Source organism: Chinchilla lanigera, unplaced genomic scaffold, assembly GCF_000276665.1.
Source record: "Chinchilla lanigera isolate Chin_1 unplaced genomic scaffold, ChiLan1.0 scaffold00059, whole genome shotgun sequence".
Taxonomy (NCBI): Eukaryota; Metazoa; Chordata; class Mammalia; order Rodentia; family Chinchillidae; genus Chinchilla; species Chinchilla lanigera.
The window spans coordinates 5,653,963-5,668,397 of NW_004955460.1; the positions used below are offsets into that span (position 1 = coordinate 5,653,963).

Below are 14,435 nucleotides of genomic sequence, written 5' to 3' on the forward strand. Positions count from 1 at the left end.
ACCGGGAGATGATGTCAGCGCTTCTGCACGGCGGGGTCGGGGGTGGGGCAGAGGGGAACCAGAGGCCCGGGAGCGCGCGGCCCACGTCAGGGGAGTCGGGGATAAATAGGTCGCGCCATGGCCGGGCCGGCCGCGCTCCGAGCTGCCCGGGCGGTGCGCGCCCCCGAGGCCGAGCGCTGGTGCCCGTGCGCCCGTCGGCGGAGCTCCGCAGAGGTGGAGCGGGGACCTCTCCGGCGACCCCGAGGACTTGCTCAGGACCCTCCTGCACCTCTCGGGAGGCTCTGCTGCCGAGGCCCGGCTGGGCGCAGAGCGCGAAAGCAGCGCCATGGTCCCCCGTGTCCTCCTCGCGCTGCTCCTCTGGTTGCGCCTGGCGCCAGGTGTGCACAGCGCGCCCTGCGAAGCGGTGCGCATTCCCATGTGCCGTGCAATGCCCTGGAACCTCACGCGGATGCCCAACCACCTGCACCACAGCACGCAGGAGAACGCCGTGCTGGCCATCGAGCAATACGAGGAGCTGGTGGATGCCAACTGCAGCGCCGTGCTGCGCTTCTTCCTCTGCGCAATGTACGCGCCCATCTGCGCGCTGGAGTTCCTGCACGACCCCATCAAGCCCTGCAAGTCTGTGTGCCAGCGCGCGCGCGACGGCTGCGAGCCGCTCATGAATCTCTACAACCACAGCTGGCCCGAGAGCCTGGCCTGCGACGAGCTGCCTGTCTACGACCGCGGCGTGTGCATCTCGCCCGAGGCCATCGTCACCGACCTCCCGGAGGGTGAGGCATGGGAGGGCAGCAGGAGGTGTTGCCCCTAGCTGGGGCTGACGCCTGAGAGCCCCTTGGGATTGGTTCACTTCTCAGGCTTGGAGCAGGTGGGAAGGGTGGGGTGGGGGAGACCGCGGTGTGGACCTTTTGAACGGTAGGGAACAGCAGGACGCCCTGTAAAAGGACAAAAAGTTGCTTATGCCCAGCACTCTATGAGGCTGAGGCAGGTGAAGGGTGAGACAGAGCCCAACATGGGCAATTTACCAAATTAACGAGACCCTGTCTTTAAATTTAATATAGAGGTAGAGATGTAACAGTGCAAAGACCCTGGATCCCATCCTCAGTAATAAATAAATAAATACTGGTTAAAAGGGAGCCATTTGCAATGTTTTTATTTACAGTTATGACAGAAATGATACCAGGTACTACCGTGTGTGTATGCGTGTGTGTGTGTGTGTGTGATGTTACGTGCGTTGACTCGTTTAATTCTTCAATCAATCCCAGCAACAGGGGTTAATTATCCAATTGCTCCTTCTTGAAAGATTTCCTGAAAGAGCAACCCTGTGTTCCCTCCCTACCCCAGCGGGAGCGAGGTTTGTAGATGCAGAAGTCCTGGTAGTGGGGTCTGAGCTCAGTTTCCTGGGCACTGACCAGCAGGCAAGGGCTGTGGCATTTTAGCTAATCTGATCTCGGCTTCTTTACCTCCCTTCTTTCTCTTTGGCCATGTTGCTGCTTTTGTTGGAAGAGGCAGGACTAAATTTGCTTCTTGAAATGAAACCTTAGAATAGTTCTGCATTCTTTTATCCAAGCTTTCTCTAAGCCAGGTTGTTCACAGTTAGAGATGATGTGTTGCCTGTACGTGACCTCTAAGCAGAGCCCTGAACATAAACAAGGAGCAGGTACGCTGAGAGGCCACTAGAAATTTTTCTCCAATTCTGAGTTTAAAAACATATATTTCTTGGTTAAGCTATTTTTCAGCCCTGGAGATTGAACCAAGGGCCTTTCTACTGAGCTACATCCTTATACACCACACACACACACACACACACATACACACACACTTTTTTTCTGAGATAGGCTCTCACTAAGTCATGGTTACCCAAGCTGGGCTGGAACTTAGGATCTTCCTGCTTCAGCCTCCCAGAGTACTGAAGTTACAGCTGTGTGCCACTACGCCTAGTGGTGCTTGGTGTCAGTTCTGCAGCTGTGAACTGTTTTTGCCTTGCAAAATGTGAATTGGGGATTTAGAAATATTCTGACTGTTTTGATTAAATTATCAGCGGGAGAACCACACTCAGGAGGCAGAGGCAGGAGGATTGGCAGGAGTTCTAGGCTAGTCTGGGCTATGCAGTAAGTTCAAGGCAAGCCTGGCCTACACAGCGAGACCCTGTCAAAAAACCAGAACAAAGTGAAGTGAAAATTTTAACTATCACATGGAAAATCAATGTTTGGGAGGGAGCAATGCAATTTATCCAGGTGGCTTAAATGGATTTGCATTGGTCTAATTTCCGTGCTTGGGGAGGTAAAGTGTCACCTGAAAGACTTCTTTCTTTAGTGTGGGGGTGTCTTTCTGGAAGAAGTAGTTAACCATTAATGCCATCTTTTTTTTTTTCTGGTACTGGGACTCAAACTTAGGACCTTGCACTTGCCAGGCAGGCGCTTATGCCACTGAGCTATATCCCCAGCCCTGCCATCTTTACTCTTTATTTTTAGTATGATGGTTAGATGGTTCCTTATTGCAGTCGGGTGAAAGCCCCACTTGCTGACTGACCCATGTGGCCGTGTGTGTTTCAGATGCAAAGTGGCTGGATGTCACCCCAGATATGATGGTTCAAGAAGGGCCCCTGGATGTGGACTGCAAACGCCTCAGCCCTGGTCAGTTCTGGTTCATCCCTCCCTCTCCTCCTCCTGCCCCCAGTGACTTCTACACTCCTTTCCCACTTCTCATCAACCTTTGACATTTTTTTTTAGATCGGTGCAAGTGTAAAAAAGTGAAGCCAACTTTGGCAACATACCTGAGCAAGAACTACAGCTACGGTGAGTCAGTGCGCCCAGCCGTTCACTTTGGGGACTTGGCACACCGTCTGCTAGACACAGTAAATAAGGCTGACGGTTTTTCTAACTAATTATGCAGCCTCTAGATGGCACAGTAATAATTATAAGAGGTTTTGCTTTTGAGTACATTGAGTAAAAACAAAGCAAATGATCTAGGTGACAGCAGTTACATCGATCAGACATAAAGTTTGGCGTCTCACTCTGCTATTTTAGAAGTGCTGTTAGTAAAGGCACATCTCCCTTACTCTTCTTTAAACATCTTCCTGCCGCTGGAGGTCTGTGGATTTGATGATCTAAGGCCTAGAAAATTAAGATCAGCCTGTGTATATCTTGCTTCTGAACAGCTACAAATACTTAACACCCTGAAGAAACTGTGAGGAAATATGTCAACCACAAAACCTCTGGCCGCAGAATCAAAATAAATGCTCTCAGCATTTTCTTCAAAGAAAAAAGTTAGTCATGATATTTTAAATGATTTAGTTAATTTCAGTTCTATGGTCATCCTTTGAAGGAACATATAACTAAAAATACATTCTTTAAATTTTATTTTTGTTCTACTTGGTCTATTTTATATTTTGATGCATTGTTTCAATTATTTCTGCTGAAATAACAGAAAATTGTTTTGGGGAAAAGTATTCAGTGTATTTGCTTAGCTTAGCTTTCAGAGTTCAAAGTGAAATTTTATATCAGGAAGAAAATTTAGATTATATAACACATATAATAATAGGAGGATCACAATAGTACAGAAATATGAAAAAATAACCTGCACTTAAACCGTCAGTTTGGAGAATCCCATATCGTCATTTTGAATAATTCAACAACAAAATAAGTACATAATCTTTTCCAGAAGCTTGTTCCTTGAAACCTGTTCTGTGTGGATATTGTCTTAATCAGCTCAGTGTAGTTCCTCAGCTACCCTGATCCAGCCTTAGGTGTTAGCAGTTTCTCTGCCAACCTAGTCTCTGGGGCGTCTCGGCCTTGTGTCAACCCTGGAGATGAAACATTTTTCTGTTCAAGTGCTTTTGGCTCCTCCGTAAGGCAGCTTTAGGATGGAATCCAAGACAGACCCATATTAGGCTAATTACAAGTCCATGGGGGGCAGGAATAATAGCAAGGAACCAAAGCAGCCAGAATTTAAAACCTGATCAAAGACAATGACATGAACAGCCATCTGTAATAACAGTTCACCCCAGGCCTTCCTCTGTCAGTCTGGGAAATTAAAGGATTGAGAACAGCAATTTGCAGAGATTCCTTGCAGTTAGAAAATGTTCTGACTCTAATAACTTTTTCTGTTAATCCGAGTAAGGTCAAGCATGAGAGGGTTGATTGAGGGAATGCAAACTTCGCTGTGACATCGGAGTTTGACAATAGGGGACGCTCACTCCAAATCATCACAAGGGAGCATAGAAATAAATAAATATTTCTCTGAAATTTTTGCTGACCTTAAGCCTGAGCTTTTCCATCTCGTAGTGTGACTTAGAACTTCTAAGACAGTGGTGACAATATGGGATGTTTTGCATTTAGCACATGACTATGTGGGCTTTTTGCCTGCATCGGGGTTGCTTGGACATGACCATAATTACAGGAGTGATTCTTTACTAGCAGCTCAAGATTTGGCTCTGTGTACCTGTCTTAGTTTTCCCCCAGAGGCGCCAACAACACTTATCTGGATTTTTAAATTGTAGTTATTCATGCTAAAATAAAAGCCGTGCAGAGGAGCGGCTGCAATGAAGTCACAACTGTGGTGGATGTCAAGGAGATCTTCAAGTCCTCGTCTCCCATCCCTCGGACACAAGTCCCGCTCATCACGAATTCTTCCTGCCAGTGTCCTCACATCCTGCCCCATCAAGACGTCCTCATCATGTGTTACGAGTGGCGCTCAAGGTTAGCTGGGAGGGGTGCCAGGACCTGCACATGGCTTACACAGCGTAGAGCTCACTTAGGAGTCACCCTTAAAACACACACAGAGGAGCACACGCGCACACACAGGTACCCACATGCACAGACCGAAATGATCCTGGTCATTCTTTCTAAATAAGTAATTTTAATAGGATATTATACTGGCCAGGGATATAGTTCAGTGGCATAAGTGCCTGCCTGGCAAACACAAAGTCATAAGTTCAATTCCTGCTACCTAAACAAACAAACAAACAAGGATATTATATATTCTAAGTATCAATTTCTTGTAGAATGGAAGAAAAAGGAAAAAAATGGAGAATTTGCATAGAATCTTTTAAAATCAATTTCAAAATTTATTGATTTCAAAAACATGTAGGAAAGTAAATTATTTTGAGTAAGAACAGTTTTTTTAAGTCATTTAATCAAGTCAGTGTGAATAATACTGAACTTATAAAAGTCCGTTTGGTCACTGACAGGTGAGCGAGGTATCCTTCTGAGACTAGAGTTCCACGGGTTTTCTGAGTGTACATTTCACAATATTTGTTTGATAGAATGTTGCACACATGCTGCACACATTCACTTATGCACACACTCACACTCACAAGGTAAGGTGACTTCTGAATCTCAGGATGTGTGTCTGTCAACTGAAGTCATTACCAGGCAAAGTATAAACAAATGAATATGTTTCCCAGACTCACACAGACTCCCCAGCTGGGAATTTTGTTTCCATATCCTTTCCCTGATCATTTTTCATATTATCTGTGCCTTGTTTGTAATGAAGTCAAACTCTTCAGCCCAGGTTCCAGGCTGGGGCTCATCACTTAGTACAATATACTTCCCCAGGAAAACCAGGCATTTGTATCTAACATGGAAATCATCCTTTGGATTTCTGCTAGGTGTGCTTACCTGTTTCTTTTTGGTGCAGGCTAAGACTGCATTCTTCCAAAAAGAAAATGAAAATATCTTTTAAAATTGATCTCAGTTGGACAACTTTTTTATTCTTTGTTCCTTTTTTTTTTTTTTGAGACAAGGTCTCTGTGTGTAGTTCATGCTGGTCTTGAAATCACTATGGAGCCCAGGCTAGTCTCGAAATTGCAGTGATCCTTCCCGCTTTAGCCTCCTGAGTGCTGGGATTATAAGCGTGTACCACCATGCCCAGCTTGACACCTTCTTATATATTTCATCAATACTTGTATACTTCCTCATAGGCTGCCTGTGTTGTTGACTTCTAAGCTATCCTACTTACATCTCATTTGTCTCAAGAGGCAATGAATATTTCTGGGCTGGTGCTATCTCCTGCAGTGCTCAGTGCAGTGGGGACAACAGGTTGCTAGTCATTCGATTCTGTTTGGACAGATGAATAGACTATAAATCTACCCTAGTACAAATACTTTGGCATAACTGGGATTTATGTCTTCACAAAGGATACTGATGGTGATTGGGGGAAATAAGCCAGTAAGGACATGCAAAGGAGATTTTGTAAAAATTAGAAAACATGTGCATCATGAGACTCACAAAGTGGTTAAAACACGGTGTTGTTTTAATATTTATCAAAACTAAGTGGTGCAGAGTAGACAAAGCAGAGCAAAACAGAGCAAAAATTATTGAAACGAATGGCAATGCATAATAGGACATTTTATCATAAAAGAAATAGACCAAATTAACAAGAAAGGAATGTTAACTCACATTGCAAATACACTCATTTGGGAAAAAAGTACATTTTTTCACTTTATACTGAGCTGTAAAATAAATTTCAAGTAGATTAAATTGGTAAATATTTTACAATTTAAAAAGGGTAAAATTAAGTGACTAAATTGTGATATTTGAAAGACAAAATAATTTGTAAACATAAAAGTAATATGTAGAATTAGAAGGGAAATGTCAATGTAATATTTAACCATATAATATTATGTAGTTAAAAATCACAAATACAAATAGACTAATAAAGATTGAAAAAGTTCATGAGGTGGTGTGACAAAGAATTGGTGATCTTATCCTATAAAGAGTTATAGAAAATCAGTATTAGAATATAGGAATTTGTGTACATAAATCCATGTAGTTTCAGAAAAAATACAAATAATAAATGTTAAGGAATGTCCTTTTGTCATTCCAAAAACCAAATAAAAAGACTATTTTTACTTGATAATGTTAGCAAATTGGGTGAAAGAACAGGCATTTTGTAAACAATTTGGCACTGAGTAATGAAAATTTTTTAAAAATATCCTTTGACCTTATTGTTCTACTTTTAGAAATTTATCCCAAGGAAATAATAGGTCAGTGGTCAGTACTTTATACAAGGATATTCAACACAGCACTGATAATGACAGATAAATAGAAGTCAGGGTTCAATAGCAGCAAATAATTAAGTGAATATTCATAGTTGTTATATTGTTTAAAGATAATGTTTGAGCTTTTATCGTTATATCGGCGAATGCCTATAATGATGAAAGGAAATGTACAGTATGATCTAAATATGTAATGTGATCCAAATATATAGATATATATCTCTGTGTGTGTCCATATATACATACGAGGGAGAATGGAAGGAAATACAAATAGTATATAAATTTAAGATACATGGATGATGGAGAGAAGGGTTATTAAATGATGTTTTTATGATTTTCTGTATTTTACATTTTTTACTTTTGCAATCAAAAGCTACTTTCTAAGATAAATTACCTTTTTACAGAATGATGCTTCTTGAAAATTGCCTAGTAGAAAAATGGAGGGACCAACTTAGTAAAAGATCCATAGTAAGTATAACTGATAACATTGTGAATGTGGAAATAAATGCATGTAAGGAAATTCTGTGCATTTTGGGAATTTTTCACATTGTCTCATCTGTAAGCTCTCATGGAAGCCAGCAGTAGCAACAATCTTTGCTTTTGAATAATAAGGTAAGAAGTATAACTATTCTTACTAGCAATTTTATCAGAAATCTATCATTTGAATTCAGTTGATTTAGTTGTATTCAATTGTAATATACTAGTTATGTCCAGATTAAAGAGTTATTTATTACCATTGTTTTAACAAGTAGTAAGATACTTTAGCAGAATTAATATCCATTGAGCCTAAAACCAATATATACTCTATTTTAAGGATATTCAAATATCCAGATGCCTAGTTCTAAAATTCATACCATCACTCCATATAGCAAAATCTTTCCCCATACTTAAAATAAAATAAGACTTCCATCAAAAATCATTTACAAAAAGTAACTGGTTTTGGTCAAATAATTATAATGACAATATAGAGATATTGATAATTCAATTAGAGGAGATAGAATGGTTTTTTCCCAAAATGAGAAATCATACCAGATCTAAAGATATCAAGTAATTGGTTTGAGATTTTTCAAGTAACACCTTCTCCTGAAAAGAAGCTTAACTGTACTCAAAAGAATTTATGTTTTGGTATTCACAAAGGGAACTAATCCTGCCTGTGTTCTCCAGTTTGTATGAATAAAAATTTTTGGACAAGGAAAGAGTATATATTAATAACTGACTCACGGAAAATACATTTATATTGTGGCATTTTTGCTCAGAGCATGTCTGCATAATAGAACCAGACACTCTTGTGTCAATTCTGAGCGAAAAGCACATGGTGGAAAGCTCAAAATGTGCTCAAGAGTATGAGTAGTGTTGCTAGACTGAAAATTCTAGCTGAATTGGTTGTCTAGTTTCCAAGCATATAGTAGCTTGCAAGCATCCATGGAAAGTAGGTCGACCAGAAGGACCTGTGATGGCTGAGGTAAACAAAGCTTCAGGAATCACAGGTCTTCAGACAATTTACTTTGCCAACAAATATTCAATAAGAATTTGAAAAAAATCACCATACAATAGCAACATACAGCAATAAATTTATTATCTTAGAGTAGACTAGAATATTCCCTGGGAGGAGGAGGACAGTGTTTTCCTTTTCATTGCATTTCTGGTGCCTAAAACTCTGCCTGGCCTGAGGTGCTGCTCAAATGCTTTGCTGAATGAAACAGACCCTAAGAAAGAAGAATCATATGTGTTTTAGCATAAACAGTTTCTATCCAAGGGGACTCACTTGCAAATTGTGTCTTACTTGAGAAATATAAAGGATACATCTTCTATTTTCAGGGAAAGTTGATTACCTAGAATGATTCATTTCCCAACAGCCTGGATAGTTAGCATTTTAGTAGCTCGCACTAATCCCCCTTGTCCATAGTTCCATGTCAGACAGTTTGTTACCTGGGGTCAGTTGTGGTCCAAAACCTCAGTGCAATACAGTGAGGTATTTTAAGAGAAAGAGGTCATGCGCACATAAATTTTATTATAGTACATTGTTATGATTTTTAAATTATTGCTGTTAGTCTTTTATGGTACCTAGTCTATTAATTAAACTTTATCATAGATATGTATATACAAGCAAAATACACAGTGTATAGAGAGTTTAGTAGTATTCCATGGTTTCCACCACATGCTGGGGATCCTGGAACATATCCCCAGTGGGTAGGAGGAGATATTGTACTGCAGGCATCTCTGGCCCACTGGGCATGGACCACTACCTGTCCATGGCCTGTTAGGAAACAGGCCACACAGCAGGAGCGGAGTGGCAGTTGAGCAAGTGGAGTTTGATCTGTACTTGCAGCTCTTCGCTACCACTCACATTGCTGCCTGATCCAAAGCACTGGATTCTCATAGGAGCATGAACCCTACTGTGAAACATATATGTGAGTCTAGGTTGTTGAATCCTTTGAATTAGCCTGGGACCATCCCTATCCCTACCACCACACCAATGTGGGAAAAAAATGTCTTTCATGAAACCGGTCCCTGGTGCCAATAAGGTTGGGGATCCATGTTGCACTAGATGTGCTCAAGCTTTCCATTTTCATTTGGATGTGAGAGTATGGTAAGAATCATCTGACTTGCTAGTGAGGTTGGGTGGGTTTCTTTTAGCCTTCTCAAAGCTTTTTTGGAAGGCTTTGCAGGGTAAGAGTGTTGCATTATAGAGCTGGTGGTACAAAACTCAGGGGAGAAAACCTTTGGCTCTAGAGACAGTGGTGAATTGGAATCCTGTTAAGACATATACCAGCTACACGGCCCTCTGCAAATAACCTTTCCATGCTTGTTTACTGGTGGTGACGTCTATAATTGCTTCTGTGAGCTTCAAATAAACAGACTTATGCAGAGACTTAATCATGTATTGAGTACTTCCCAGATCACCCAGGTACATGGTAAGTGCTCAGCATGGGGGTCGTTATAATTGGAGTTGTTGAAATACTACATTACAAAAAAATTGCCCTGATATTTAAAATTGCATGGATAATGTCTGATTAGCGCAAAGGGGTGAGATGTATCTGACAATCATGTTTACAAATTGCCTCCCAGCAGTGGGAAGAGAGGCTTCAGGAACAGCGGAGAACAGTTCAGGACAAGAAGAAAACAGCTGGACGCACCAGTCGTAGTAATCCCCCCAAACCAAAGGGAAAGCCACCTGCTCCCAAACCCGCCAGCCCCAAGAAGAACATCAAAACTAGAAGCGCACAAAGGAAGACAAACTCAAAAAGAGTGTGAGCTAACTGCTTTGAGAAATGGAGACTTCCTTACAGCATGAGGCCGGGCATTGCCTGGGACAGCTGATGTAAGGCCACATACCCCTTGCCTTAAGGATTTATGCAGTCCTTGTTCATAGATACATCTTGCAGCATTTTCTTTAATGATTTGCTTCCGTTTTTCTTTTTAAGCCACTACAAACCATATGGATGGTTGGCACTCTGGTATGGCAGGTGTAATAATGAAAGCTGGTCGAAAGCTTCTTCTGTGTTCAGAGTGACCCAGGTGCACACTCTTTTGGCCTCCATGTGGGGGAAATAGGCTTTTGTTCTTACTGTTTGACTTAATATGTGCATTGTACAATGAATGCCATATTTGAAACAAAACAGTTTAATTTTTTGACAAAGTATTGTATTTCCGTTTGACTTCTGTTAGAACGTTGGTGGTACGTGAAAATGTGACTGAAAATATGCTTCTGAAGAGAGCAAGAGAGATGAATGCTGAAGAGATCTTTATTGTTTATTATCTGCAGGAGAAATGGGGACTCTTGAAAAATCTGGAGAAGGAGGATGTGGAAAATTGTAATGTGTGTTTGTAAGAAGACTTTCAGCTCTGTTTTTAGTTAGACACTCTAAAAACTAAAACAATAATGATGAATCAATAAAAAGGAGAGGCAGAGACACAGTGCTCTGATTCTTGTTTTCTGGTTATCACGCCATGGTGGAGATGTGCTGATTCCACGATCGCAGGGCTTCTTGTCAATACCTTCTACAAAGAGCCAGAGTAGTGAGTTTGTTTGTCCCATTATTATGTAGGTGCCAATACGTGGGTCAGCCCTGAGGATTTTTATATCCACAAAAGAAGTGTGAGACTCATCTGAATGCTTAGGACAACCTAGTGTTGCGATTGCCCAACTGGAGAGAAGTTTCTCTCTGCAAATGCAGGTATTTAGAGCGACGCATGTGGGACTGTGGTAGAAGGGCTGGAACTCCCAGGCTGGTTCTCAGACTGACAGCAGCCACACCCCAGCCCTGTGCCTGAGGGCGGACAGAGACACACTTCTCCACTCACTGCCTATTGAAGTAGCAGAACCATCAGAAAGCTTAAGATTTATGTTCCTCCTGAGATTTGTGTTATCTCTGCTCCTCAGAGGAGGGGTAGGTTAACATGCTCCATCCATATGAAATACTTAAAAAGATGATTTGATTTCACCTTTGTAGTCACTGGGACTCAAAAGTAAATTAGGAGAGCAAGCCAAAGTGGAAAGAGAGAAGTAGGATCAATGAGAAGGCTGCTGTGCATGCCCAGCACCTTCTGAAAGCTTCAGCCAGGGCTGCTACCTCAGAGTGCTGGAGCTAAAGAAATACAGTAGCTCCACCTGCATGAGGCTATCAATGAAATACTCAGTGAGTGGTCCTGTTGAATAAAACCAAACCTCTTTGGCCTCTAAGGAAAGCTTTTTAGGTGTTCTGCATAGCATCCAAAGTCAAAGACCCTTGGAAAAGCCATTCAAAGCCATGGGTAGCCTATCTTAGCCCCATAGGAATTAGCAATTCCATGGGGGAGAAAGACAGAAATGGAACATGCTACTCTCTGTAGAAAAGGAGAAACTACATATACGTATTTTAAAGAGTGAAATTGAATATAATACAAATTTGAGAATGGATTTACACATCTAAGCAAAGCTTACACTGAATATTTTAACGAAATTATTTTACTATTACACAAAATCTTAACTAAATTAGTCACCTTTATGAGTCTGATTGACTGATATAGATTAACCAGGCCATTGATTGGTTCTTACAAAAAGTCAAAGGTGAGACCTAGCCTATCCTGACAGAGCAGAGACCAGTGTAGGAATGGCCTCACGTGAGCTTCAAAAATTTGGTTTTCTCACTTAAAATATTTTCTTCACCTAAACACATGTGAGGGGAGATAAATATAAATATATGGAAAGAAGAATTGAAGTTCTTGGGATTTTTTAATCAGGAAAAACACTTTTTGCAATACTTTATGGACAAATGTAAAACTGGTTAACTGGAGGCACGCTTTTTTTTTACAAAAAAACCCCACTACTTTGTTGCTCTTTTAATACCACAATAAACATGTACTCTCTGTAAGTGCTAAATAAATTCACAGAATCAAAAGAATGTAATTAAAATCCTACTTAATCCCACTCATCATGACACACAAGTAATCACTGTTACTTTCTGGCATGTAATTTTTCAGGTGTTTCCCATGCATTTACATAGCGATTAAAAAATAATAAAGGTCAGAGCCTATTGTGCGTTGTTTGAAGCCTTCCTCCTTCCAGCCCTTTACTAAGATTATTCCTCATGTCAACAAAGCTGACAGTGCCTCTTCTATAATGACTGTTGAGTTCTGTGGTATGTGTCACTCAACAAAGCCTTATGCTGTCAAGCATTTAGGCTGTTTAAGTAAATATACTGAATAACAGAATAAACATCTGAGGAGCTAAGTGTCTATCCACATCCTTAATTAGTTCCTTGGGATAATTTTGTTTATCTAACATCATTGGGCCAAGGAGTATGCCCAATATGGAAAATTCTTCACTATTTTGTCCATCAAACTGTGGACTGTTTGAACTGGCAAAGTGCTGACTGTTCAAACCCCTCTTCTCCATAAATTTATAAATGTGACCTTGGCACAAGAGTCTCGCTTTGGTGAATTTATTCCTTTCATTGGTAAGCCACCAGCTACAACATTATTCTTTCAACCCCTAGGCAGCTGCATAATTGAAAACTTGAGGGAATATCATCTATAGCTAAACGGATGGACTGATAGCTAGGTAGGTAGGTAGATAGGTAAGTAATAGACAGAGCTAGATATATAGATGATAGAGATGGATGGATAGATAGATAGTATATAGATAGACTTCTTGATTAGTAGGAAAATCCTATGCTATCTCCTCAGTTTTCTAAAGGATCAAATATAGTAATATAAATGGTTAACTAGAGAATCAGAGTGTATCAAGAAATCAACAGACTTCCGTCTGTGCAAATCCTCTCTTAATATACATGAAAATTTATATTATCAGGATTAGTTCTTACTTTGCAGTTCAAAACCACACTTTCTGATCTAACCACACTTTTGATTTCTGTGCTGGAATGCCTATACTTTTCTGTTGCATTCTCACAACAAACCCCTTATCCTGTACCAGCTCAAGGGTGCTACTGTTTGGGGGAACAAGTTCCTAAGTTAAAAAAGGCACACTGTGGCCACGTGTCTCCCGCTGCTGCTGTCATCTGTGCAAAAGGTAAGATTGCTTGGGATGATGAAATGAACACTGAAGAAGACCTTGCAAGTCACAGTCTACTTCACTGGAGCAAGGTTGCATGAGGACTTGTCTGATGTCTCACACACTGAATGAGAAAGAGCTGCACCCCAGAGTTAACTAAGTTTAAATTCATGAGGCCATCATGTGCTGATGATTTTGCAACGCAAATCTGGGTATTGAAAGGGAATGCTCATTTGTCACGCTAGAAATGCTTCTGATTATAGTCTGGTATATGCTAACACTGACCATATATCCTAAAGGGGAAATACTTTTGAGAAGCATTACACTCTGAAAGACTTATTACATTACTTGATGAGCACACCCACCAAAATGTTAATTCCTGGCTTTGTCTCTTAACTGATAAAGAATCAGGCCACATTCCACTGATCAGTGGAGTACCTGGGATAGATTTTCTACTTTAATATCAACACCCCAAAGGAGATGTCTGATCCCAGGATGGCAATGAAGTAGCCCTCCTTTTCATTATTGAAGTAACTGACCAAAAAAAAAGAAAGATGAAACAATACCCAAAATATCAAAGTTATTTCACATGTCAAGCTTAATGCTGTGGTGTGAATCTTTACAGACTTCTTCCCTCCGTTGGGGAATGAATTTGATAATGCAGCATCAAAATCTTTCCATATAAAGAAATTTGACTTCATATTTGTTTTACACCATTCCATAGCATGAATGTTACAGTTTATTTTTCTAATGACTTGTGTGACTTCTAGTGACTTTCAGTGTGTTTCTTAAGGCATGAGTGGGTAGGACAGATTTTTGCGACACAAATCATTTTCCACCGTCTTCAAAATCTCAAAACCAGAAAGAGAAAAAAAGAAAGAACGGACGCAGAGGTGTAACAAGCACAAACGGTTTTTCTTCATCCCATTAACCTTCCAGCAGTCT

At 40.8% G+C, this 14,435-nt stretch overlaps 1 protein-coding gene across 1 annotated transcript; it reads left to right on the forward strand.

Moving 5' to 3' along the window:
* Positions 1 to 224: 224 nt before the first annotated feature.
* Sfrp4 (secreted frizzled-related protein 4) lies at positions 225 to 12,513 on the forward strand. The gene is made up of 6 exons (XM_005397748.2): positions 225 to 770; positions 2,553 to 2,633; positions 2,730 to 2,795; positions 4,499 to 4,697; positions 7,402 to 7,465; positions 10,067 to 12,513. Exons 1-6 carry the CDS (start codon positions 326 to 328, stop codon positions 10,250 to 10,252), a joined length of 1,041 nt encoding a protein of 346 aa, XP_005397805.1. The 5' UTR covers positions 225 to 325; the 3' UTR covers positions 10,253 to 12,513.
* Positions 12,514 to 14,435: the final 1,922 nt, after the last annotated feature.

What these genes read in the sequence shown, in the direction of transcription:
- Sfrp4 (XM_005397748.2), top strand. Translation starts at nt 326, where the DNA reads ATGGTCCCCCGTGTCCTCCTCGCGCTGCTCCTCTGGTTGCGCCTGGCG. An exon ending in CGTCACCGACCTCCCGGAGG is followed by an intron (nt 771 to 2,552) that starts GTGAGGCATGGG and finishes TGTGTGTTTCAG; the next exon opens with ATGCAAAGTGGCTGGATGTC. An exon ending in AACTTAGTAAAAGATCCATA is followed by an intron (nt 7,466 to 10,066) that starts GTAAGTATAACT and finishes ATTGCCTCCCAG; the next exon opens with CAGTGGGAAGAGAGGCTTCA.